Below are 26,667 nucleotides of genomic sequence, written 5' to 3' on the forward strand. Positions count from 1 at the left end.
ATGAAGACCAATTTGATGCAGTGTGCGACGTATGGTCTGAGCACTCACAGGCTGACCCCCCCACCCCTTCAACCTCTGCAGCAATGCTGGCAGCACTCATACATCTATTTCCCAAAGACAACCTCTGGATATGGAGGTTGGATATGGATATGAGAGCACTTGCACTCAACTTCTTTGGTCGACCATGGCAAGGCCTGTTCTGAGTGGAACCTGTCCTGTTAAACCGCTGTATGGTCTTGGCCACCGTGCTGCAGCTCAGTTTCAGGGTCTCAGCGATCTTCTTATAGCCTAAGCCATCTTTATGTACAGCAACAGTTCTTTTTTTCAGATCCACAGAGTTCTTTGCCATGAGGTGCCATGTTGAACTCCCAGTGACCAGCATGAGAGAGTGAGAGCGATAACACCAAATTTAACACACCTAGTCCCCATTCACACCTGAGACCTTGTAACACTAATGAGTCACATGACACCGGGGAGGGAAAATGGAAAATTGGACCCAGTTTGGACATTTTCACTTAGGGTGTACTCACTTCTGTTGCCACCGGTTTAGACATGAATGGCTGTGTGCTGAGTTATTTTGAGGGGACAGCAAACTTACACTGTTATACAAGCTATACCCTCACTACTTTACATTGCAGCAAAGTGTAATTTTTTCAGTGTTGTCACATGAAAAGACAGAATAAAATATTTACAAAAGTGTAAGGGGTGTACTCACCTTTGTGAGATACTGTATATTTATGTTGTTTGGGGGTTCTAAGTAGTTTTCTAGCAACAAGAATTATGTTTTTGTCATGTAGGAGAGGAATGTCAGAATTGGCCTGGACTGGAAGTGGTTAAGTAGCTGCTAAGCATAGCACATGAAAAAGGAGGATTTTACATGTAAAATAGTATACATACTGTATATTGCATGTATTTAATTTTTTTTATTGCTGTTTGGATGGGGTTATAAAAAAAATCCTTGATTATTTTAAAAAATAAGGAACATTACACAGCTACAATAGTCATAATGAAAAAACTTTATTCTGTTTGGTCTGTTTGCACATGACACAGGAACAAGAATTAACGTCTACCTCAAAAGTATACTGTAATAATTCTTAATCATTGTGCAACTTTATTTACATGTACACATATAAAACACGAAAACCCTGGTGTCAATCATTTAAAAGCTGAAATAAACAAGAAATGTAGGTATGGCATAGTGAAAGAAAACTTGAAGCTCACATAATGCCAAAGCTTCAAAACTCCAAGAGATGGTTCTCAAAACCATGGACCCTGGTAACAGCACATAGTCAGTGTCAAAACACACCTTCAATTTGCACATTAAGTAAGATGTATTCAATCTTCTTTTGATATTTAAAAGAAAACAGTGACATTTCAGGTTTTGTCAGCACTTTAATAAGCTGCCTCTAGCTCAGGTCTTGTATAATCACACTGTTCGGTAAGATGAGTCAAGTACATTATAAAGAATGCTGTCCATAATGGCAATGCCAAGCGGGTCGAAATTGCCTGAAAGCCTAACTACGCGTTTAATCTGCCTTTAAATGGTATGTTTGGTCCAAGCTGGCTCAAACAAACTATTTAACAGGTGTGCATGCTGGGTGCCCAGTATTAATTATATGTAGCCTCAGCTACATACAATGCTGTGTTTTCAGGGAGGAGAACTTGTCTCACTTCCTGCTGCTCAGCTATTCACAGAAAGCTTTGCATTCATTCATAGAATACAAAGCTTCCCATGAATGGCTAAGCAGTGCTCAGCCCGACTCTATTTTGTTCCGGGAGTGGAATAGGAAGATCTCAACCCACAGCTGGAACACAGCGCTGTATATGCTGAGGCTACATACAGTTAATACAGAATGAAAAGCAAGTGCACCTGAGCAGTAAATAGTTTGTTTAGGCCAGTTTGGCTCAAAAGGGACTTTAAATGTGGAGTTAGGTTTAAAGGACAACTTCACTATTGGTAAGTAACCCCCTCACCCTAAATGTAGCCCACCCATTCATAAAATATAGTAGAAGGGGGACCTGCCCAGGATTGTTCTTTGCAAAGGCTATTTGGTATCGGACAAGGCCGCACAGCGAAGATCACAGGAACGAGGAGGAAGGTAAGAATTTTACCAGGTGGGCTGCACTCAGGGAAATGGGGGTTACTAAAAATACTTCAATAAAGGTGAAGTTGTCTTCTAAAACTTCCATGTGTGGCCAGCATTAGAGGTTAGATCTTCCAGAACTCACTATGCTTCTGAGGCACAGCACTATCACTGCAGCTTTTATGTGATCTTTCACATGGAAATAATCAATTATTATGATGACAGGAAGTCACTTTTTTAACACATTACATGCTGCAATATTCCCGTTCATTGCAAAGAAAAGTAGCTCCATAAGGAAACAAAAGTTCAGTCACAGGGGACAGATCTGGATGACTGTATTAGGATTTCTCCAGACGCAGGTCGAGTGGCCAGATCAGTTCAAGGATTGCAGAAAACAATACAAAACATCTTGCTGGTATGTAGTTCATGTTTTATCTTGCCATGACAAGATATACAATGACGGTTTTGGCACTTCATCGTTTCAAAACAATGTAGTATAAGCGTCAATTCCACTGTAAGAAACTTTCTGTGCAAGCAAATCAGTCAAGAAAATGATGTCCAAGACATAATAAAGCTGCACGAAGATTAGAAAGTCCTTCTAATTAACCATAGATCTGAGCTCTATGTAATCCCATGCAACAAGATTCATTAGGGTTCTCGTTTGGCTTTTGGGCAGAATGCAGCTCCATGAAATGCAATTTTGTTCTGCGCAAACTCCCTCTCATGCTCCAATGTGGCTAGCTGAGGCTGCAGCGGGCTCAAAAAGACGGTGACGCTGGAACAATAGAATTCTTGGCCTATGTACTCTCAGGCATAAATTCAGAAGCCCAGATTTACCTTTCATGACAATCTGATGGTGAAAATGAGTAACACTCAGCAAGAAGGTTGTGTTCTTGAAGTTTAAATGAACATTTTTTCATGTTTTATTGGAGCATTTTTTTTTTAGCATATAATAAATGGATGGATTTAAGTCTGCTAATCTTTAACACAGGTACAGCCCAGCAACTGTCAGGGTACACTCAGTTTTTCTATTCCATGTGTTCGGAGGTGAAAGTTTAGATAGGACCATTTAGTGAAACGCTTCTTACACTCAGGGCAACTGAAGAGTTTGTCAGAAGAGTGCGTCCTTTGGTGTGTCACCATGTGAGAGCTCTGTGTGAACCGTTTGCCACATTTGGGGCAAGCAAATGGCTTTTCTCCAGTATGGGTACGGTAGTGCGTCAGCATGTTTGACCTTCGACTAAATTTTTTGCCACAGTCAGGACAGGCATAAGGGCGCTCTCCTGTGTGAGTTTTAAGGTGCATTCCCAAATGTGATCTCTTAGCGAACCGTTTATCACAGTGGTTGCAAGCATAGGGCTTATCTACCGAAGAAGACTGGCCAAATGTGATTTGGTGGATGAGAAGGTTATTCATGGTGTCAAACAGCTCACTACGTTCCTCATGGGTGGGATTGGGATCTATAAAAGCTGGTTCTTCACTATAGCTGTAGTTAAACTGGCTGTTCTCTTCCTTAATTTGTAGTGGCTCTCCTGATGTGTAACTGGGATCTCCAACATATCTCTCATAGTCGCTCCAAGCTTGTTCATCACACTGACCAGATGTAGAAGAATAAGCAAGATTTTCCATTGCCTGCTTTGGTGACTCAGCAGGCATAGATCCTTCCTCGTCCTCTGCTTGGGAACCATGTAACATGGTCTCTCCATCTTCTACTATCTCCCCAGGGGAACAAGTCATAATGTAGGGCTCCTCTCCAAAATCACTGCTTTTAGACTCATCTGTTTGAAAGATATGACTAAATGTCAACATCTATACTTTTTACTACATTTTTAACTTTTTTTTTTATTTCTAAACAGGTATGTAATGTATAAAATATTGCACATATTTTGTATTTGTGATGACTTACCAAATTACTGGGCTCATGTTAACGGTTTTCCAAAAAAAGTCCAACTGTTTACAGAGCTCAATAGCTGAATTTAAAATTTCCCATGGTGTTGAATGAGTCAGAAGTTATTCAAAATCCCTCCCCCTCCTAGCTCTGTGCAATTGAAGACCGACAGTCTAAAAGCAATTAGCTACTGTTAGTGTTCAAGGAATGTGGGACCTTAAATGAGATGTGGCCAGTGTACACATAATGTAAATAGTATACATATACATCTGCTGGTAAGCATATCGAAGCATATGATTAGCATCACGTGTTTAATAACATGTCCATAGCAGTTTGACATAAATACAATAAGTATACAAACAAGTAAAAGGACGTATCTCTGGGAGACCAACAGCCTCATTGTTAGCCAATATCTCATTGTAAGTCATACAACTCTTATTATTTTTATTTTTTCACTATACTCCCACACTGGATGCAAGATTGTTTATATATTCATATGTTTTCTAGAAATCACAACTGTGTCTGCTCCTAAAGAAGTGAAACTTTTTCCACGAAACGCGTCGAGAAATGGAGGCCATTTTAACTCTTTTGTCAATCCATCATGCATCCTATTATCAATATTCATTTATACCATACGTTCCTGCTTTATTCTGTTGTTGTTTTTTATTGACATTGATGGTCTTATCATGATTATCCAAATGTATACTATTCTATGTCCCCTTTTACTTTTTTGTATACTTATTGTATTTATGTCAAACTGCTATGGACATGTTATTAAACACGTGATGCTAATCATATGCTTCGATATGCTTACCAGCAGATGTATATGTATACTTTTAACATTATGTGTACACTGGCCACATCTCATTTAAAGTCCCACATTCCTTGAACACTATGTGTTCTTATTTTTCAAACTAATTAGGTATGGAGACTCAATTGCACGAGTCTCAAGTAAAGTCCCACCCTCCTCTTCTTTCCTTCCTGTCAATATCCCCTTTTCCCTCCCCCATTTTCCTTTTGTCCTTTTACTACTAATTAGCTACTGTTATTTTCTCTCTTTGGACATCATTGCTTATGACACTAGTGCTATTGGTGTACCCTATATAAAGTATGTATTTGTAAAATAAATATCATATATACAAAGTTACAAGCTATAAAACAATTAGCCTAAAAAGATGTAGACTTAACGAATTTGAAATAAAATGAACCACAACTAATATAGTTTTTTTTTTAAATATACCAGAATTCTTCTATCTAAATATAGAACATGGATGGAGCTAAAATTAGAAATTTTTACACTTTTTATACATTTCCCACTGCAAACAGAATACCCACCTCAATGTGTCCTCCAGTATGAATTGCCCATTATCTGTACAAAAATTAACGCCATTTTTGTACAGATGGTGGGGAATCCATACTGGAGGACACATTGGGGTGGACATTCTGGAGGCAGTGGGAAATTTATAGGAAGTGTGGCCAATTGCGGTGGTGACTTTGGGATTGAACTGTGAGGCATGGATTACGTTGCTTACATTCAGTATTAATTTTTTTGTGCAGCTATCTTTATGCAAGATACAGTATATGGAGGACTCTGTCTTGTTTTCTTCTTTTGTACATGTGTTGTAAACCAATCGACTTACATGTGAACGTGGATCCTGAAGGAGCAAGCTATGCAAAAAACGCGCTGATCTACCACACTTTCACAATATGTTGACTATATATGTCTCAAATTAGTCTGAATATGGTGTACTCAGTATTTTAGAAATGTTTTTTTAATGATTACAATAAAGATTCTGTATGTTTATTGACTTGGTGTGTAATACTCCTAATTTGGCACAATTTAAGTCCCCTAATTATGACATTCTCTCTTCATTCCTGGAAGGTTTCTCAATTCTTTTATGTGCATCAATGAGTGATCTCACTTTCATTTACGCACCTGTACAGGCCTCCTCTTGCTCTACATTGGTCTCCACGGAATTGTTTACACAAAGTTCCTCTATTTCTTGATCACTTGAGGCAGTACTTGATTCACCTACAGAGACCAAGCAGTACTGTAAAGCATATCTTTACGCAACTTTTATAATTCAGCTATACATCAGATAAAACATAAATATACATTAAATAAACCATCACTCACTTGTAAATGTGTTGGTTGCAACATCCATCTGTTTAAAGTTCTCTCTGCTTTGGCCATCGTCATGCTTTTCAGTAACAGATGTTTGTGTTACATGTTCATTACAGAGCTCTGCTAAATAAAAGCAAGATAAGGAAAAAAAAACGTTTTTTGGAAATGTGCGGTAAAACCTGACCTATGAATAATTTTATAATTGTGACTAAAGTGTCACAGCAACAATATCTTTTTTTAAGAAAACTTTACTTTTAATCATTAAAATAGTCAGTGCGATACATATTCAAATACCTAAGAACAAAGAGGGTATCCTACAGGTATTGAAATTTATCATTTCATAATCTATAGGTTAGGTAGTCTGTGTAGTAATGTGATATTTTTGAGTGATAGAGTGGTAATAAATACCTGTATCATTAAGCCTTAGCATGCATTTATAAAACATGAACAAATTTAATAGGGGTTTGAACCTCTAACATCAGGATTCTGTAAAAGTTTGCAGAAAAGTGCAAAACGGTAATTCACTATTATTTTGTCCCCCAAAAAAAAAGACAAACGTCTACTATTTTGAATTTAGCAAATTAACCACACTTTCATAAGGTTTAGTTCTTCATTTTTTAAGATTTCAAAATGTTTTTAATTTGACTTGGGTGAGTAAGGGTCCATGTACACTGCAACTCATAAACGGCCGTTTAGGAGCAGTTGGGCGTTTTTTTCAGAAGCCCCTGAACCCTCCTCTATGTTATCTTATCTGTCCATGTACACAGGGTCGTTTACAGTCATTTACAGGCCAGTGTCGTTTTTTGGAAAGCAATTATTTGCGTTCGAACGTGTGTTTACCGTCGTTTAAAACGCAAAAACGCGACCGAACGCGATCACCCGCATTTTTCCATTTTAAAGGGGAATGATTTTTTGACCTCTAGAAACATTTCTGAGCGCAAACGCCCGCTAAACGCGTCCAAACGCGGCATGCAAGCGCGACACAATGGACGTTTTAAACGTCCTTTAAATTACAGCATTCAAGGGACTTTTTAAAACGTCCCGTGTACATGTAGCCTAAAAGTACACTTGTCTGTTATAAAAGAATCTTGGATCTGGGTCTCTTTTTTACCCATGCCAGCATGTTATATCAAGCAGACAGCTTACACAGGATGTCTATAAGAACCCTGCGTTGCACCCCCGATCTGCTGATTGCGGGTGCAATGTTTTACAAGCCCATAGTAAAAAAAATTATAAATGCACATTTTTTTACCTGCAAAAAGATGTGCATTTACTATTTCTTTTCACAAAGGTGAACTTATCTTTTAAACAGATTCATGTATCACTGCTGTTGTGTAGCTTAGGTCAAAGATTGTGGGATGGGGAAAGGGGGTATAGAGAAACCTAAGGGAACAGGTTTCTAGAGATACCTGGCTCTTCTGGGGGTGAAGAACTGCTAGGCCTTTGATCACTTTCTGCCATCACCTCCTGATAAAGATCCTTATGGTCTTCTATATAATCCCATTCATCCATGGAGAAAGAGATTGAGACATCACCACATTTTACAGGCACCTGAAACACAATGAATAAGCACCTCTGAGAAATAGGGATAGAAATACATTACACATGAATCAAAGCTTTATGAAATACCATCACTTTTCCTGCAGTATTTTGCCAAACACCCTGCAGACTCTTCTACCCTTCCTCATGACCCATTGTGATCCCCGGGCCCACCTTGCTCTTCTGTGAGCACAGGACCACTGTGACAGGATTCAGGAAGGATAACGGCAGGATACCGGTGAACAGCTATTCATCGATCTCTTCTAGGCTACATGACCCTGGAATGGCTCAGCTCTTTTCAGGTATATAGCTGTCAAATCCAGATCTGTAGAGGTTGGAGCAAGTGGGGTAGGCATCTACTTAAAACCTGATGCCTTCATAGTGAATGCCTGTTACTGCCTAAGTAGTATCAGATAGCAGGCTTGTTATTAAGTTAAAATTACATAATTAAAGAATTAAACAAAGACATATTGACAAACGCACACGCATTTAGGATACATGCACCTACATAAAAGCCTATTATATGAAACATACTTGGTATCCCCATGCATGCTAGAGGTAAACAATAATTTATTGGCCATTATTTAGGTAAACATGATGAGCTGTAAAATTTGTTAATGATTTTTTGGTTTCTCATAGAAACTTAGATTAAGAGATTATACTCTGTGTGCAATAAAAAATAATAGCATGTTTCAAAAACATTTGTGCATTTTACACTGCTTTTTTCCTTTTTGTCCCACCGGCTATTTTTTCATCTCACCTGGCAAAAATTAAGCAAATTAAATTCAAGAGAAAACACTGCTTTACCCAGGAAATGTCATGTACAGTGCAATGCTCACCTCCTTTTTTAATGTGGAGTTAGGCACGTGGGAGTTCTTTTTCACCATCATGTATTCCTATACCATAAAGAAAGCAGATACACTTGGAAAGAGCTTCTGTGATGACATGTACACATACAGTTAAACTCCTAAGGCTAGCTCTTAAAATAATACAATATAATGATAAAGGAAATCATTAAAATGTACGCTGCTCAAGAAAATGAAAGGAACACTTTGAAAACACATTGAATCCCAAAGGGGAAATACATCATGCTGGATATCTATACTGATATGGACTGGGTAATGTGTTAGGAACGAAAGGATGCCACATCGTTTTATGGAAATGAAAATTATCACCCTACAGAGGACTGAACTCAACGACACCCTGAAAATTAAAGTGAAAAAATGATGCAGCAGGCTAGTCCATTTTGCTGAAATTTTATTGCAGCCACTCAAAATGGTACTCAGTATTTTTTACGGCTCCCATGTGCTTGTATGCATGTCTGGCAACGTCAGGGCATGCTCCTAATGGACCTGCTGCACCAGTGTAGGGTCTGACAATGGGTCCAAGGAATTCATCCCGATACCTAATGGCAGTAAGGGTGCCATTGTCTAACCTGTAGAGATCTGTGCGTTCCTCCATGGATATGTCTCCCCAGACCATCACTCACCCACCACCAAACCGGTCATGCTGAACGATGTTACAGGCAGCATAATGTTCTCCGCGGCTTCTCACATATGCTCAGGGTGAACCTGCTCTCAACTGTGAAAAGCACAAGGCGCCACTGGCGGACCTGCAATTTCTGGTTTTCAATGGCAGATGCCAATTGAGCTCCACGGTGCCAGGCAGTGAGCACAGGTCCCACTAGAGAACGTTGGGCCCTCAGGCCACACTCATGAAGTCTGTTTCTAATTGTTTCTGATGGCCTGCTGGAGGTAATTTTGTAGGGCTCTGGCGGTGCTCATCCTGTTCCTGCTTGCACAAAAGGAGCAGATACCGGTCCTGCTGATGGGTTAAGTACCTATTACCTGATGTGCCATCCTAGAGGAGTTGGACTGCCTGTGCAATCTCTACAGAGTTCAGCTATCGCCTCATGCTACCAGTAGTGACAATGACCCTAGCCAAATGCAAAAATAGGAAAAAACAGTCAGAAAATATGAGTAGGGAAAAAAATGTCAGTGGCCTCTACTTGTAAAATCATTTCTGTTATTGAGGTTGTCTCATTGTTGCCCATCTAGTGCACCTGTTGTTAATTTCATTAACAACAAAGCAGCTGAAACTGATTAACAACCCCCTCTGCTACTTAACTGACCAGATCAATATCCCAGGAGTTTAACTGACTTGACGCTATACTCTAAGTAAAAAGTGTTCCTTTAATTTTTTGAGCAGGGTATAACAATATTAATTATCTGTTAGATAAATTATAGCAGTTGTCAAAAATAAATCTTTATCTTGGAACAGCACTATTCAAGGCCTGGTTTCTTTGTTGAACTTTAGTGCTTTACTGAAACTAATCTTATTCTGAAACAGAGCGAGAGAGCGCGTACTGGGCATGCATGAGTCAGAGAGCTTGTTCATGCTTTGCTGGGGCCGTGCACCCAACATCTAGAGCATACTGCCACGAAGGCAGGATGAAAGAGGTTGAGAACCCAAGAGCTTTGGGGATAGACTTTGTAGAGGCTTGGCATGGCCTACAGGTACTTTTAAGAGAAGCTTTATTCTAAAAATTGGAGCACTACTTTGTAATACAATGAGAAGGCTGCAATGCCCAGAACTTTTTTTATTGTAGAAGTGATCCCTTTAAAAATTGAGAATGTACAAAAGCAATTTTAAATCCAAAATGCTCACTTATGGATCAGAGCAGCAACATTGCAGCCAACTTGATCAGCAGAGAATACAGGTGGCTGCTGCAACTAATCTATCATATCCTCTATTATTTTTACATTACTTTTTGGGGTATATGGTTCCTCTAGTTTTGCCTCCCAATGTTTCAAAAACACTTGTCAACTGCTATAGGTGCATTTACAATGCACTTCAATGGATGCAGATGACAGGCATCAACACCTGCCAGCTGCAACATGCTGAATTTTTTTGCCGCACTACGACGCTAAGTCATGCAAATGTTTCATGGATTTAAAATGTGTACTGGAGTTGTTAGATAACGTCTGTTCTTGAGAGTTAAGGCACCCATGTAATGGGTTTTCTGACGATAAGGGATGTCGAAGCGGAATAGCGATCACATGATCCCCTGGCCGCTTAAAGCGGCCTGGTTCCCGGGAGTCCAAATCCACTTTGTCTGGTGGACACAGCAGTTGTAGGAGCAACGCGCTACACACCAGGGTGTGCGCCAGTGTGCATGTGCTTGGTAACGTACAGGTAAGTTGCCTGGCCTGCAGCTGGCCACAGTAGTTTTACTGTAGGCGGGCAGAAAGTGGTTAAAACACATTACCCCAAACTTTTTTCATTAGTGTATAGGGTTTATCCCCATATGGACAATATTACTGGGATTGTCTGCTAATCTGGGTCTGTCATCTCTGACATGTTTCATGTTTTTTGGGTTTTTGGTCTAAAGATATCATGATTAACAGAAAGGCGGTTTGTGGTAGTCTGGTCACATGATGCTGCAGCTCCCCTGTGTCACCGAGTGGCTGCTGCAGGGGAGCCGAGGGAGCACCGACAATGGCCATGTCCCACCGGGGATGTCATGGCTCCCAGAATTCACAACCTTTGTCGAGCACTCCCTTACACAGGGGAGCAAGAGCTTTTCATCCACTTTAAGATACAGGATATTTACACGCTATAAAACTGTGGATTGTCAGATTTATTGCATCATTAAAGTGTAATGTGAAATATTTTACTGTTCTTTACTAGTTTCATACAGTATCAACTATTTCTCACCTCACCAGCAAGCATAGTGATTATTTCCATTGCAATGTTTAGGAGTCTTTTATTCAGCATCTTCTCAATCTTGCTCTCTATGATATCTGCAGAAAAATAAATAGGCTTACTCTGAAGTGAACTGGACTCTACACAGGGAATAAAACACCAGGCAAACTTTGCTAAATTCCTTTTATTTTTATTCCCATTTTCACTGCTGTTAATGATATATTTTCTGTATATCTTTGAACAGTTTTTTTTTCCTTTCATTAAAAAGATATTTAAAAATGTTAAGCTGATTCTCTAAATGTTCTAATCAGGAATTTAAAGAATCCTTGCCTCTGTGAGGGCTACTATATTTTTAAACCCTGTACATTCCTGTCTGAATGTGGCAGGGAGTGTCACACACATTTCTAAAAGTTCAGAATTGCTACAGCAGATACTGCGAACCGTGCCTGTTCCATTAAAGCATGTGGTGGCTCCTGTTTGTGTGTGTAGATGGTTAACAGTGGAAGTAAATTACTCCAGTGGTGATTAATCCCAGTCTCTTGGTGGTTAGTTTACGGTCTTGCAAACTGGAGAATCTTTGCACAGGGTGAGGCTGAGAGTGCAATTATCACATACTGGTGGCAGTAGTGGGATTACAAACTGCTGCCGTCACAGAGGACACATTTGTGTATTATTCCCCCATACACACGTGCAGATTATCTGAAGACTTTTGTCTGCAGATTTACCTTTTCTATGTAGTGCAAGGGCCTGCCGGATTGCATACAAATTGAAAGTGTTTAGGTTTGGCCTCATATTATATGGTTTTGGTAAGTCTGCAGACAAAAGTCTTCAGATAATCTGCACGTGTGTACGGGGCATTACACGCACTGGCTCTGATTACTGTTTGCAGTGCTATGCATTGGTTGTTTTTTACTACCCTTAAAATTCTACACTATGAGTTGGTCCGCACACTGAACATAATGCATAACCAAGTGGCTAATAACTTATGTCCAAACGGTTACACTTCAGGAAAAGAAAAACAAAAAAAAGGACTGCCGTTATTGATACACGACAGGCACTGTGGGGTACCCGCTTTTAGTCCTGTCTCACTCCTTGCACCCTGAATCTGCTCCAGGAATTCCCCAAAAGACCTTGTATTTCTGGGTATGGGGGGGGTCAAATTCAGCCTTTTGCACCCAGTGCAACATTGGGTGTTTGAGCAGCCGATCCTTATGCCTCGTAAACGATTATCTGCCGACCGATCGTCCTACTTTTGTCCAGAGTGAGTGGTGTTTTGTTGGTTGGAATGTGCCTAGACTGCACACGAATTTTCTCAGCCAACAAAAATCAACTTCAGAAGTGATGTCATGTGCTGGTTTACTTTTCGTGTGTTTTTTCTTCTCTGAGCATGCCCAGTCTTGCTCATCACATTTTTGTCTGCCGAAATCTGTACTGACTGACGGAAAATCGGCCGTTGTGTTGACGGCCAACAAAAATTTTATAGCATCCACACCAGATTTTTTTCGGCCGAAAAGTCGGAATCGGTTGTCGAAAGCATCATACTAACAAGCCGAAAATCGGCTGATCGGACGTTGGCCGAAAATTCCCGGCCAATAATCGATGCGTGTGTACGAGGCATTAGGCAGCTCAACTGCTGTCACATGGAAAAGTGGGTGAGGTGTCTAAGCCCTTTGCAGGATTCAACTGTCTTGTAATTTGCATAATAGGAGTCGGAAGAGGGGCTGATCCTGAAGTCAGAATAACAAGGTAGAAGTAAGAGAAAGAACTTTATAGTAGAGATGCACCGATCTTTCGGCGTCCGAAAACTATGTTTTCGGCATTTTGCGGATAAAGAAAAAGGTGCCATTAATAGCATTGAAAGCACACACCATTTTGCCATGATTTTACTGTGCTTATGTTGTGTTTTTCTTAGGTCATGTGACTCACAAACCGCATCAAAAACGTAACACGGGTGCGTTTTTGATGCGTTCTTGCTGCGTTTTCAATGTATTTCAACAGGAAGGTACGCTTTTGGTGCGGTTTTCTTAACTGACCAAAAATGCAGCAAGATTTGGCATTTTTGGTTTTGGTCAAGTGCGTCCTGAATTTTCAGTTTCGGCACCAAAATTTCCATTCGGTGCACCTCTACTTTAAAGCGGTGTTAAACCCAAAATCTAAAATTGATTGCAGTTTACCAATTCTTGCATGTGGTGGTTATATTAGTTTTCTTTTTTTTTTAGGCTTTTTTTTAGGCTTTTCCCCTTGTTTCTAGCTGTTATTTTTCAACTTCCTTTACAGACCAAGCTGTCCACTAAAAGTGACAGTTAGGCCTCTTTCACACGGCCGCTCCGGTGTTTTGCTCCGCTGCGGGACTTTTTTTTTTTTTTTCATGGAGCGGATGACATTTGTGTCATCCGCTCCGTATGTCCGCATATCATCCCATCCGTTTGCGGACATGTAAGTCTATGGGCATTGCGGATGTCAGTGGATGAAACCGCTGACATCCGATTTTCCTTCCTTTCTGTTTTTTGAACGGAGGAAAAATAGGGTTCTGTTCCGTTCCAAAAAACAGAACAGAACTGAAAGGAAGAAAATCGGATGTCAGCGGATGGTATTCCGCTGACATCCGCAATGCCATTGACTTACGTTATGTCCGTAAATCATCCGCAAAAAAATAGGATGATTTGCGGACATACGGAGCACCCGTGTGAAAGGACCTTTAGAAGGTTGAGACTAACCAATTAGCACTGAAAGGGGTGCTCACAATGGTCAGCTTTTGTTTACATAAAACCCAAAAGGAAAAGAAAATCTGTTGCTCTAACTGCTTAAAAAGTGTTAGCTTTAATTTGTCAAGGCCATCTAAAGCTGCTAGTCCAACACTACCATCTCAAAAGTCTGACAATGCCACTGTCCAAAGGACACTGCACCTCCATCCAGAGTGCAGCCACTCTAAGATAGGAAGCATGTTACTGGCTGGATCACCAAGTGAAAAAAAAATGCCAGAAAGAAAGAAACCGAATGCAGCCACCACATTAAAGCAGAGTTACAGTCGTTTTTGTGTTTTTTAAAAGTCAGCAGCTACACTTTTTGTAATAATAAACATACACTCACCTATCCTAGGATCCAGCGATGTGGCCGTCCGAACTCTGTTCTCTCCCTCTCCCCGCCGCTACAAGAGTGGGCACCCAGCTGAGACAGGAGTGGCGGTGGCGCTGCGCCACCTCAATGGTTGGGCAATCTTCTTTGACCCGTGACATGTCCCAGAAGATTGCACAGAGGGAGGGGGAGAGGAGAACTTCCACTTGGATCACCTAGGCAGCCTGAGCAGAAGTGGGAGCGGGTACCTGTCAAAACTAGGTTCTCGCTCCCCCACTAAAAAAATGACATGCCAAATGTGGCATAGAAGGGGGGGGGGGGGGTGCGGAAATTCCCTTTTGGGTGGAGCTTCAGTTTAAGGATTGGTAAACTGCAATATTTTACATTTTTGCTTTTGATTTTCATACTGCTTTAAGAGCTGCAACAGTAGTTGTATCGCCCTCTAGTGGCTACCCTACAAACCTCTGTTTAAATAACTTAAAATATCTGAAAGAAAAATGTTAAAAATCAAAGAGTCAAACCAAAATGACATTAGGGTGAACACCGCGATTGCACTGAAAACACACTAGTCTTCCCTTGAAAGAGAAGTATGATAAGGACCAACATGTGAATCTGTCTTACCATAGTATGGATCAGTACCGACTGCTTTGTCTATCATGTTCATTGTAACTGTCGAACATTGTTTATCTTCTATACATTCAGAATTTTCTTGCTCCTCTGTATGTAGATTTATTTGTTTGTGTCCTGGTGAAGTGGGCTGATTCTCCACATTCGCTTTTGATGAAGCGGAATGTGGACGTGCGTCTGCTTCTTCTCGAACCTTCTGACATGATGGGACTTTGGAGACGCACTGTGCTTCTTGAAAAACTGTGGGAACTGCATCTGGCTTCAGAACCATTTTTGTGCCATTGAAAACGTAACTTTTAGGGGAGAAATGTTTGGAGCACATCTGATAGCGGCCAGATCTAGAATAGAGAATGTTCCGTGCAAATGCATCAATGTCGCTGAAGCTGTTACCCGTCTGTTGCAACCAAACTTTAACTAGATCAAGAGAGCTTGGAAAACCGTGTAGCAAGACCCCACTGTCTGTCCCAGAATTACTGTGGCAGTCCTTCACAATGCACTTGGTCATGGTGGACACCTGTAAAGAGATTAGGTCAATTTTATAGCAAAGACTGTATGGATACACAGTATCTCACAAAAGTGAGTACACCCCTCACATTTTATTAAGTATTTTATTATATCTTTTCATGTGACAACACTGAAGAAATGACACTTTGCTACAATGTAAAGTAGTGAGTGTACAGCTTGTATAACAGTGTAAATTTGCTGCCCATCAAAATAACTCAACACACAGCCATTAATGTCTAAACCCCTGGCAACAAAAATGAGTACACCCCTAAGAGTAAATGTCGAAATTAGGCCCAATTAGCCATTTTCCCTCCCCAGTGTCATGTGACTCCTTAGAGTTACAAGGTCTCAGGTGTTAATGGGAAGCAGGTTTGTTAAATTTGGTGTTATCGCTCTCACTCTCTCATACTGGTCACTGGAAGTTCAACATGGCACCTCATGGCAAAAAACTCTCTGAGTATCTGAAAAAAAGAATTGTTGCACTGCATAAAGATGGCCTAGGCTATAAGAAGACTGCCAAGATCCTGAAACTGAGCTGCAGCACGGTGACCAAGACCATACAGCAGCTTACCAGGACAGGTTCCACTCAGAACAGGCCTCGCCATGGTCGACCAAAGAAGTTGAGTGCATGTGCTTAGCGTCATATCCAGAGGTTGTCTTTGGGAAATAGATGTATGAGTGCTGCCAGCATTGCTGCAGAGGTTGATGGGTGGGGGGGTCAGCCTATCAGTGCTCAGACCATATGCTGCACACTGAATCAAATTGGTCTGCGTGGCTGTCGTCCCAGAAGGAAGCCTCTTCTAAAGATGATGCACAAGAAAGCCCGCAAATAGTTTGGATTATGGATTACTAGAACCATGTCCTGTGGTCTGATGAGACCAAGATAAACTTATTTGGTTCAAATGGTGTCAAGCGTGTGTGGTGGCAACCAGGTGAGGAGTACGAAGTCAAGTGTATCTTGCCTACAGTCAAGCATTGTGGCGGAGTGTCAAAGTCTAGGGCTGCATGAGTGCTGCCGGCACTGGGGAGCTACAGTTCAGCGAGTGAACCATAAATGGCAACATGTACTGTGACATACTGAGACAGAGCATGATCCCCTCCCTTCGGAGACTGGGCTGCAGGGCAGTATTCCAACATAACAACCCCAAACACCCCTCCAAGATGACCACTGCCTTGCTAAAGAAGTTGAGGGTAAAGGTGATGGACTGGCCAAGCATGTCTCCAGACCTAAACCCTATTGAACATCTGTGGGGCATCCTCAAACGGAAGATGGAGCAGTGCAAGGTCTCTAACATCCACCAGCTCCATGATGTCATCATAGAGGAGTGGAAGAGGACTCCAGTGGCAACCTGTGAAGCTCTGGTGAACTCCATGCCCAAGAGGGTTAAGGCAGCGCTGGGAAAAAATGTGGGCACACAAAATATTGACACTTTGGGCCCAATTTATACATTTCCACTTAGGGGTGTACTCACTTTTGTTGCCAGCGGTTTAGAAATGAATAGCTGTGTGTTGACTTATTTTGAGGGGACAGCAAATTTACACTGTTATACAAGCTGTACACTCACTACTTTACATTGTAGCAAAGTGTAATTTCTTAAGTGTTGTCACATGAAAAGATATAATAAAATATTTGCAAAAATGTGAGGGGTGTACTCACTCTTGTGAGATACTGTAGCTAAGAACACCGGTAATTGTCAGAAGGCATGCAGCTCACTACTTCATGGCATCATTGCATATACAGTGTGTATATATATATATATATATATATATATATATATATATATATATATACACACACACACACACACACACACACACACACACTACATTGTCAAAAGTATTGGGACACCTGCCTTTACACACACATGAACTTTAATGGAATCCCAGTCTTAGTCCGCAGGGTTCAATATTGAGTTGGCCCACCCTTTGCAGCTATAACAGCATCAACTCTTCTGGGAAGGCTGTGCACAAGGTTTAGGAGTGTGTCTATGGAAATGTTTGACAATTCTTCTAGAAGTGCATTTTTGAAGTCAGGCACTTATTTTGAATGAGAAGACCTGGCTCGCAGTCTCTGATCTAATTAATCCCAAAGGTGTTCTATAGGGTTGAGGTCAGGACTCTGTGCAGGTGGCCAGTCAATTTCCTCCCCCCCAAACTCTCTCATCTATGTCTTCATGGAGCTTGCTTTGTGTACTGCTCCAAATCACTTAGTGGAGGGGGGATTATGGTGCGGGGATGTGTTTCAGGGGTTGGACTTGGCCCCTTAGTTCTAGTGAAGGAATTTTTTAAGTCGTCAGCATACCAAGACATTTTGGACAATTTCATGCTCCCAACTTTGTGGGGACAGTTTGGGGATGGCCCCTTCCTGCACAAAGCAAGGTCCATAAAGACATGGATGAGCGAGTTTGGGGTGGAGGAACTTGACTGGCCTGCACCTGACCTCAACCGGATAGAACACCTTTGGGATGAATTAGAGAAGAGACTGTGAGCCAGGCCTTCTTGTCCAACATCAGTACCTGACCTCACAAATGCACTTCTGGAAGAATAGTCAAACATTCCCATAGACGCACTCCTAAATTTTGTGCACAGCCTTCCTAGAAGATTTGAAGCGGTTATAGCTGCAAAGGGTTGGCCAACTCAATATTGAACGCTACGGACTAAGACTGGGATGCCATTAAAGTTCATGTGTGTGTAAAAGCAGGTGTCCCAATACTTTTGACAATATAGTGTATATACAGGTCCCTCTGACAAAATTAGCATATTGTGATAAAGTTCATTATTTTCTGCTGATAAACATTAGACTTTCATATATTTTAGATTCATTACACACAACTGAAGTAGTGCAAGCCTTTTATTGTTTTAATATTGATGATTTTGGCATACAGCTCATGAAAACCCAAAATTCCTATCTCAAAAAATTAGCATATCATGAAAAGGTTCTCTAAACGAGCTATTAACCTAATCATCTGAATCAACTAATTAACTCTAAACACCTGCAAAAGATTCCTGAGGCTTTTAAAAACTCCCAGCCTGGTTCATTACTCAAAACCGCAATCATGGGTAAGACTGCCGACCTGACTGCTGTCCAGAAGGCCATCCTTGACACCCTCAAGCAAGAGGGTAAGAAACAGAAAGAAATTTCTGAACGAATAGGCTGTTCCCAGAGTGCTGTATCAAGGCACCTCAGTGGGAAGTCTGTGGAAAGGAAAAAGTGTGGCAGAAAACGCTGCACAACGAGAAGAGGTGACCGGACCCTGAGGAAGATTGTGGAGAAGGACCGATTCCAGACCTTGGGGAACCTGCGGAAGCAGTGGACTGAGTCTGGAGTAGAAACATCTAGAGCCACCGTGTACAGGCGTGTGCAGGAAATGGGCTACAGGTGCCACATTCCCCAGGTCAAGCCACTTTTGAACCAGAAACAGGGGCAGAAGCGCCTGACCTGGGCTACAGAGAAGCAGCACTGGACTGTTGCTCAGTGGTCCAAAGTACTTTTTTCGGATGAAAGCAAATTTTGCATGTCATTCGGAAATCAAGGTGCCAGAGTCTGGAGGAAGACTGGGGAGAGGGAAATGCCAAAATGCCTGAAGTCCAGTGTCAAGTACCCACAGTCAGTGATGGTCTGGGGTGCCATGTCAGCTGCTGGTGTTGGTCCACTGTGTTTTATCAAGGGCAGGGTCAATGCAGCTAGCTATCAGGAGATTTTGGAGCACTTCATCCTTCCATCTGCTGAAAAGCTTTATGGAGATGAAGATTTCATTTTTCAGCACAACCTGGCACCTGCTCACAGTGCCAAAACCACTGGTAAATGGTTTACTGACCATGGAATTACTGTGCTCAATTGGCCTGCCAACTCTCCTGACCTGAACCCCATAGAGAATCTGTGGGATGTTGTGAAGAGAAAGTTGAGAGACGCAAGACCCAACACTCTGGATGAGCTCAAGGCTGCCATCGAAGCATCCTGGGCCTCCATAACACCTCAGCAGTGCCACAGGCTGATTGCCTCCATGCCACGCCGCATTGAAGCAGTCATTTCAGCAAAAGGATTCCCGACCAAGTATTGAGTGCATAACTGAACATCATTTTTTGAAGGTTGACTTTTTTTGTATTAAAAACACTTTTCTTTTATTGGTCGGATGAAATATGCTAATTTTTTGAGATAGGAATTTTGGGTTTTCATGAGCTGTATGCAAAAATCATCAATATTAAAACAATAAAAGGCTTGCACTACTTCAGTTGTGTGTAATGAATCTAAAATATATGAAAGTCTAATGTTTATCAGTACATTACAGAAAATAATGAACTTTATCACAATATGCTAATTTTTTGAGAGGGACCTGTATATCCTGGAAAGCAGAGATCAATCAATATCCATAAATAGCAATATGATAATTATGGCAAAGTATTCTGAAATTATATATATATATATATATATATATATATATATATATATATATATATAGTACTGTGCAAAAGTTTTAGGCAGGTGTGCAGTAAAGTAAGAATGCTCTCAAAAATATATATTTTATTTCTTTATTTTTATCAATTTACAAAATGCAAAGCGAGCAAACAGAAGAAAGATCCAAATCAAAAATCAATATTTGGTGTGACTACCCTTTGGCCTAGAACTTTTGCACAGTATTGTAAATAGATAAGCCATAATATGATGACCTTCCATCATAACCCATCGAGGCATGGACTCCGCTAGACCTCTGAAGGTATGCTGTGGTATCTGGCACCAAGCTCTCAGTAGCAGATCCTTTAAGTCCTGAAAGTTGTGAGGTGGGGCCTACATGGATCGGACTTGTTTTTCCAGCACATCCCACAGATGCACGATTGGAATGAGATCTGGAGAATTTGGAGGCTAAGTCAACACCTAAAACTCACTGTTGTGTTCCTCAAACTATTCTTGAGTTCATCAGACCATGCCACCTTCTTCCAGGGCTCCATGGTCCAGTTCTGATGCTCATGTGCTAATTGTAGCCATTTTTGGCTGCGAACATGGGTTGGCATGGGCACACTAACCAGTCTGCGGCTGCACAGCCCCTCATACAACTAACTGCAATGGACTGTGTGTTCTGACATCTTTCTATCAGAACCAGCAAAAACTTGCAATGTGGGCTACAGTAGCTCTTCTATTGGATTGGATTACACAGGCCAGCCTTGGTTTCCCATGTGCATCAATGAACCTTGGCCCCCCCAAGACCTTGTTGCGGGTTCACTAGTTTCCCTTCCTTGGACCATTATTGGTAGGTCCTGACCATTGCAGATCGGGAACATCCCACAAGAGCTGCAGTTGATCTGACCCAATCATCTAGCCATTACAATTTGGCCATTGTCTAAGTTGCTCAACCCAATATACTTACCTATGCTTCCCCCATCTACGTTTGCCCACTTTTTTCTGCTTTCAACATATCAGCTCCAGGGACAACATGTTCACTTGCTGCCTAAACTTTCAAGTGCCATTGTAACATAATAATCAATGTTAGGCCTCTTTTCCAAGGGTGTTCCTTCTGTCAGTTATTGCTGCATAAATGTAAAAACAAACACAAAGAAAGGGCGCACCAGCCTAGTGCATTATCCTTAGGGGGCTTTTTTAATAATAAAGGTTAAAATCAACTACTCACAAACATGCGTGGTAGAACAGCATATCAATTCCAAAAGACAGCTTCAAATGAAAAGTCCAATGTCTCCTGTAGACGGAGGGCTGACGCGTTTCGAGGCCGTGCCTCTTCCTCATTGCCTGAGGGCCATGACCAAGACCACAGCTGTCGTCAGTTTACATCCGTTTTTATCGCCAGTTCACACCAGTGCGGCTTCAAAGTAGCGCAGCTTTGAAGCCGACATCCCTGCACAACTTTATCGCCGCTTGCATTCTACTTCTTTAACAGAAGTCAATGCAAGTCGTGATGAAGTTGCCCAAAAGTAGTGCAGAAACCTTTTTCTATGTCAGAGCAACTTAAAGGGTAACTCCCCTTTCGTTGGGGAAAAAAAAAATCAGCAAATAAAGAAAAAAACAATATAGCGTATACAATTGCGACACAAATCATATTGTATTTGAATGTTATTAAAAATTACCTTTCCTTTTCAATCTGCAGCGCTGTAATTTTCTGAAAACGCAATACAATATGGCTACCTGGAGTTGTTCTGTACACAGAATGTGTACTGACCACACCCCAGAATCATCATTTCCTGCTTGCGTGATTGGCTCACCAATTTTCCCAGAAGTCTGCTCTAAGATACAAGTCAGATTTCTGGCATCCCCTGCAACAAAATGTAATTTTTGGTGAGATACTCCCAATAGGAACACGTCTAAAGGGATGCAGGCCCAGCAGCTTTCCTCATTAGAGCCCTGCAGCTGCCACAGCTGACAGATAATTATGAAACCACTCCCATTTGACCCACTCTGCAGAGAGGAACAAACAATGATTTCTTTAGAATAACAAAAGGTAGGAATTTGCAACAAAATTTGTTAAAATCATTGCAATGTACAGAGACCACCCAGAGAGGAATATCTTTTTTTTCTCAACAAAAGTGGAGTTACACTTTAAGTCACACCGATTAGAACAGTTTCAATGCCGTTAATGACAAGTTGCGGCAGTGTGAACCGGCCTTTAGGCAAGAAACATTTTTTCTGTTTGTACAATTGTCATCTCTGATTGGTTTGTGAAACAACTTTGCAGAAACCAATCAGAGGTGACAATTGTATAAACAGAAACGGATACAAAAAACGATGTAGACTGATGTAAACTGAACTGAAGACGGATGTGTAAACTGATGGTAAAGTGTTACTAAATCCAGGACCCTGCAGTCACTATATCTGGCCTCCCACAGTACACATGTTGCACCCTCCCAGGTAGGTGCTAGGCAAAGCATATATGTGACCCTGTTCTGCTTCTCAGGAGGGCCTGATCTGTTAGTTAGTCTGTCACATGCTTCCAGGTGTGACCTGTTGAGTCTGAGGAGACTGTATCCAATGAGGGACCTTGTTGGACAGTGGAGGAAACCTAGCCAATAGCACACCAGGGTTTATGACTGTCCCAAGTAGGTGGGCATTGCTGCAATGCATCCTGAGATTGGGAATAAGCGGAGGGGGCATGTGACAGGGTGTCTTTTGGTGGGAGCAAAGTCCCAGGAGGAGGTGGATGGCTGTCTCTCCTCCTGCTGATGTGAGGAATGTGGCCCATGCAGTCGGCCTAGGGACCAGGGGTTGAGCTGTGCTGCAGAAGGATCCAGTGTGCTGACCAAGTGGAGCTGTTGGGCATAAGACTTCTGGAAAAACAGTATTGTGAATACTCAAGGATCTGCCCAGGGGTCTTCCTTAGAGAGGGGGCCACTCCAGAGGGGTCAAGGGGATCCAGAAGTCCTCTAACCCAGAGTGATACAGTAAAGGGGGTGCCAAGTTGGTAATCCCTGAATATTAGGGGGTAAAGGGGGCGCCAGGAAGGGCCCTGAAGTTGCTCAGCAGTGCAGTCCACTATAAGTGCCGGTTCACAATAACGCGGCACGACTTCGGGGGCGACCTGTGAAGTCGCGTGCACTGCGACTTCGGCGCGACTTGCACGGACTTCATATAATGAATGTTTATGCAAGTCGCTCCAGGTCGCCCCGAAGTAGTACAGGAACCTTTTTCTAAGTCGGAGCGACTTGTGTCACTCCTATTGGAACGGGTCCTGTAGCACACAATGGACCGCGACTTGTCAGGCTGACAAGTCGTCTGAAAAGTTGCGGTAGTGTATCTGGGACACTAAAGGACAGCTACCTCAGGAAAGGAGTGCCCTAGGAATCTAAAAGGACTCTTTCACAGTCAAAGGCAAAGTAAAGTAAGCAGCCTAGCCGTGACTAGCTCAAACAGCATTTTTCTATAATGTCCCAGCCTATTGTGCATAGTTTCATTCAGTTGGAGTATCCCACTCATCCCTTTTCCTATCCAAGTTCCTAATAAAACATAAAAACCAAAGAAACTGGACTGCTCCTTGTCTGAGGTAAAAACACTTGGAAGCATGTCAGAATGTTCTACTGTTGCTAATGGTAACCCAGGGGAACCCACACACAGCAGCTCCCATGGGAGTAGTGCTACACTCAGAACATGGAAATACAATTAAGCTGGATACACACTATCCAACTTTTGTGGTCAGATTTCCTTCAGATTTACCTTTTCTATGTAGTGCAAGGGCCTGCCAGATTGCATACAAATTGAAAGTGTTTAGGTTTGACCTCATATTATATGGTTTTGGTAAATCTAAATGAAAAAGTCTTCAGAAAATCTTATAGTGTGTATGGCCCATTATTTTAGTAAATAAACTGATAAATACCTTTTCTCATCAGCAGTATATAGCAGTCTTATGACTTCTATCAGTTCCTAGTAAAGCTTGTAGGAGTTTTCTTTCTCCCCTGTCCCTCTGTCTGGACAGTGCGGATTGGCCCTGAGCTGATCACATGCACTCCCCCAGTGAGCATGTGCAGCCCGTCCCCCTGGCTCTGTATATATTAGGTTATTTTTTGGAGACAGTTAGACTCCGTTCACACTGGGGCGACCTGTCAGGCGACCTGGTCGCCTGACAGGTCGCCTGCCATAGAGAAGCTGTGGACCCGTTCTAATAGGAGCGACACGAGTCGCTCCGACTTAGAAAAAGGGTCCGGAGCTTCTTTGGGGCGACCTGCATTGACTTCAATGATATGAAGTCCGTGCCGGCCGCTCCGAGGTCGCGGTGCGAGCTGCGCACCACGACTTCAAAGGTCGCCACCGAAAGTCGGGTCGCCCCAGTGTGAACGGGGTCTTAAAGAAGAAGAGGAGGATCAGGGAAGACAGGATCAAACAGCCTTTATACACAATGCAAAGGATTAACCCCTTAGGTTCCACAGTGAGTATACCAAGCATGCTTTACACACTGATTATACTGTTGTGGGTTTAGTAACATATTTATGGAATCTGAATCTGTTTTCTTCAGTTTTTTTTCTTAGAAAGGAGAATGGCGGAATGATGCCCATGCGCGCCCACAGGAAAGGGCCTCATTCACTTTACCTAGCAGTGATCATAATGTTATGTGCAGTCATCACAGAATACTATACCATCTATATATCCAGATATAAAATACATGCTTATGACAAAGTATTCTGTATATATTCTATACTTTCTGGTAAGCAGGGATCATCACAGACACTACAACATATATAATCCAGGTAAGTAAAGTCGATTCTGATCTATTGGAGGGGACCATCTATCAGCATTCCATTGTACTTTGCCTGGAAGATCTGTAACTTCTGCTCAGCTGCAGCCAGCAGTTGTGTGCAGTGCATTGTCTATGGCGCTGTGAGCATTCATCTCACCACCTTCTCCCTCCATGTCAGCCCGCTCCTCTGTCCCCATAAATAAAATATACCGTCTATATACTGTACCTTATTGTAATCAAGGACTCGTCTGTTCAAAGTGGGCGTTGTCATATGAAAATCCGTCCGCGCTCATTGGCTGACCTTCTGTCCCTTACGCTGGCCAGCAGCAAAGCATTCTGGGAAATGTAGTTTTCTCTGACGGACTAGGCGGACACTTGAAAGGGGAAAGGACTACAACTCCCAGAAGCCTCTAGAAGCAGCCGTCCCCCGGACAATCAGTGCGGGTCTGCCAATCAGCGCACAGCGGAGATATTATCTCACACTTCCTGCAGTGTTGTTAGTGATGGGTTTTATTCTTTTACAGTGTTCAGAGGCCTGTGTGAGAAAAATACAGAGCAACTGGGCCTGGTGTATAAAATGAGGTTGCTTAATGCCAATAATCTTGAAGGCAAGTTTTTTACCTGAAATAGGAGGGTTTGCTGGGACTTGTAGTTCCAAAGAAGTTGGAATATAAGAGCTTTTTGAGGTGAATGTGTCCCACTTCTGGGAGGAGCTGTATCAGAAAGAGGGTGACTTTTATCATACATAAACATGGTGGTGGGCCGGTTCACATTAGTGTGATTACAAAGATTGCATGTAATTCAGAGCGCACTGCTCCTAAATTACATGCAATCTCTGTGCGGTGCAAATTTCAGCCATACAGTTTGTATGGCTGAATTTTCACCACAATCGCACTAAACACGCACATGACCCTCTTTTATATCCGCAGCAGATTCGGATCGCATGGTGGTTCACACTGCGATATGCGATCTCAACTGGAGTGTCGTTAACTTTTAACTGACACCCCCTGCGTATCGCATATGGCAGTGTGAAAGGCCAGGGGTGCGTATGTGATGCGGTAACACGCTGCATAATCGCAGCGTTCCTGCATGGCAGAAGTGTGAACCGGGACAGAAACGTATCACTGAGTGGGCATAGTAAGTCCCGGTTCACACTTCTGCGATGCGGGAACGCTGCGAATATACAGCGTGTTCCCGCATCGCATCAGCACCCCTGGCAGTTCACACTGCCATATGCGATACGCAGGGGGTGTCAATTAAAAGTTAACGACACCCCCAGTTAAGATCGCATTGTGATCTGCAAGTTCGCACAGAATCGGATCGAACCACCACTAGTGGGAACCACCATGCGATTCGACTCTGCTGCGGATAAAAAAAAGGGTCATGTGCGTGTTTAGTGCTAGGACAGAACAAATACTGCAGCCACATGGGGAATGGGATGCAAACACACTTTCTCCTCAGACTCCTTTTACACATGGGAGTCAGACGGCGGACTCTGTTTTTCTCAGCGGGGGATTGATCCGCCGATCTACCACTGAGCAGGCGGATTACAGCTTTGTCCCTGCGCTGTGTGCGGAGACAGCTGTCAGGTCCCCGCTGTTCTCTATGGGGGAATCGGATGAGAACAGACCGCCTGTCTGTTCTCATCTGATCCGATCTGCTAGACGGATGGAAAATAGGGTTTCCATCCAGATTTGACGGACCAGATCGGATCAGATGTCAGCGGACAAGTCTCCGCTGACATTCGCTGCCCTATAGAAATGCATGAGGCATCCGTTCAGATCCGCTAGAAAAACTGACAGGCGGATCTGAACGGTCCGCTAGTGTGAAAGGGGCCTAACTTTCGACTCTCCAACATTGCTGTAAATCTCATGCAGGTACACAAATAGAAAAAAGCATGCAGATGGAAAAAGGCAGTCACCAATCTGTGGTCTACGTGCACCTGACTTG

The 26,667-nt window shown here is 42.3% G+C and overlaps 1 protein-coding gene across 2 annotated transcripts; it reads right to left on the reverse strand.

Annotated features, from left to right (window-relative positions):
- Positions 1-1,657: 1,657 nt before the first annotated feature.
- LOC309559319 (uncharacterized protein) lies at positions 1,658-25,023 on the reverse strand. 2 transcript variants are annotated; one of them, XM_082262545.1, is made up of 8 exons: positions 24,944-25,023; positions 15,038-15,557; positions 11,354-11,439; positions 8,476-8,532; positions 7,507-7,648; positions 6,110-6,217; positions 5,909-6,004; positions 1,658-3,862 (listed from the first exon to the last, which is right to left on the reverse strand). In XM_082262545.1, exons 1-8 carry the CDS (start codon positions 24,986-24,988, stop codon positions 3,093-3,095), a joined length of 1,824 nt encoding a protein of 607 aa, XP_082118671.1. In that variant the 5' UTR covers positions 24,989-25,023; the 3' UTR covers positions 1,658-3,092. The 2 variants fall into 2 exon arrangements, with proteins under 2 accessions (XP_082118671.1, XP_082118670.1); XM_082262544.1 differs by having other exon boundaries at positions 6,110-6,220.
- Positions 25,024-26,667: the final 1,644 nt, after the last annotated feature.

The sequence above is a fragment of the Pelophylax lessonae genome (genome assembly GCF_965119305.1).
Source record: "Pelophylax lessonae genome assembly, chromosome: 7".
Taxonomy (NCBI): Eukaryota; Metazoa; Chordata; class Amphibia; order Anura; family Ranidae; genus Pelophylax; species Pelophylax lessonae.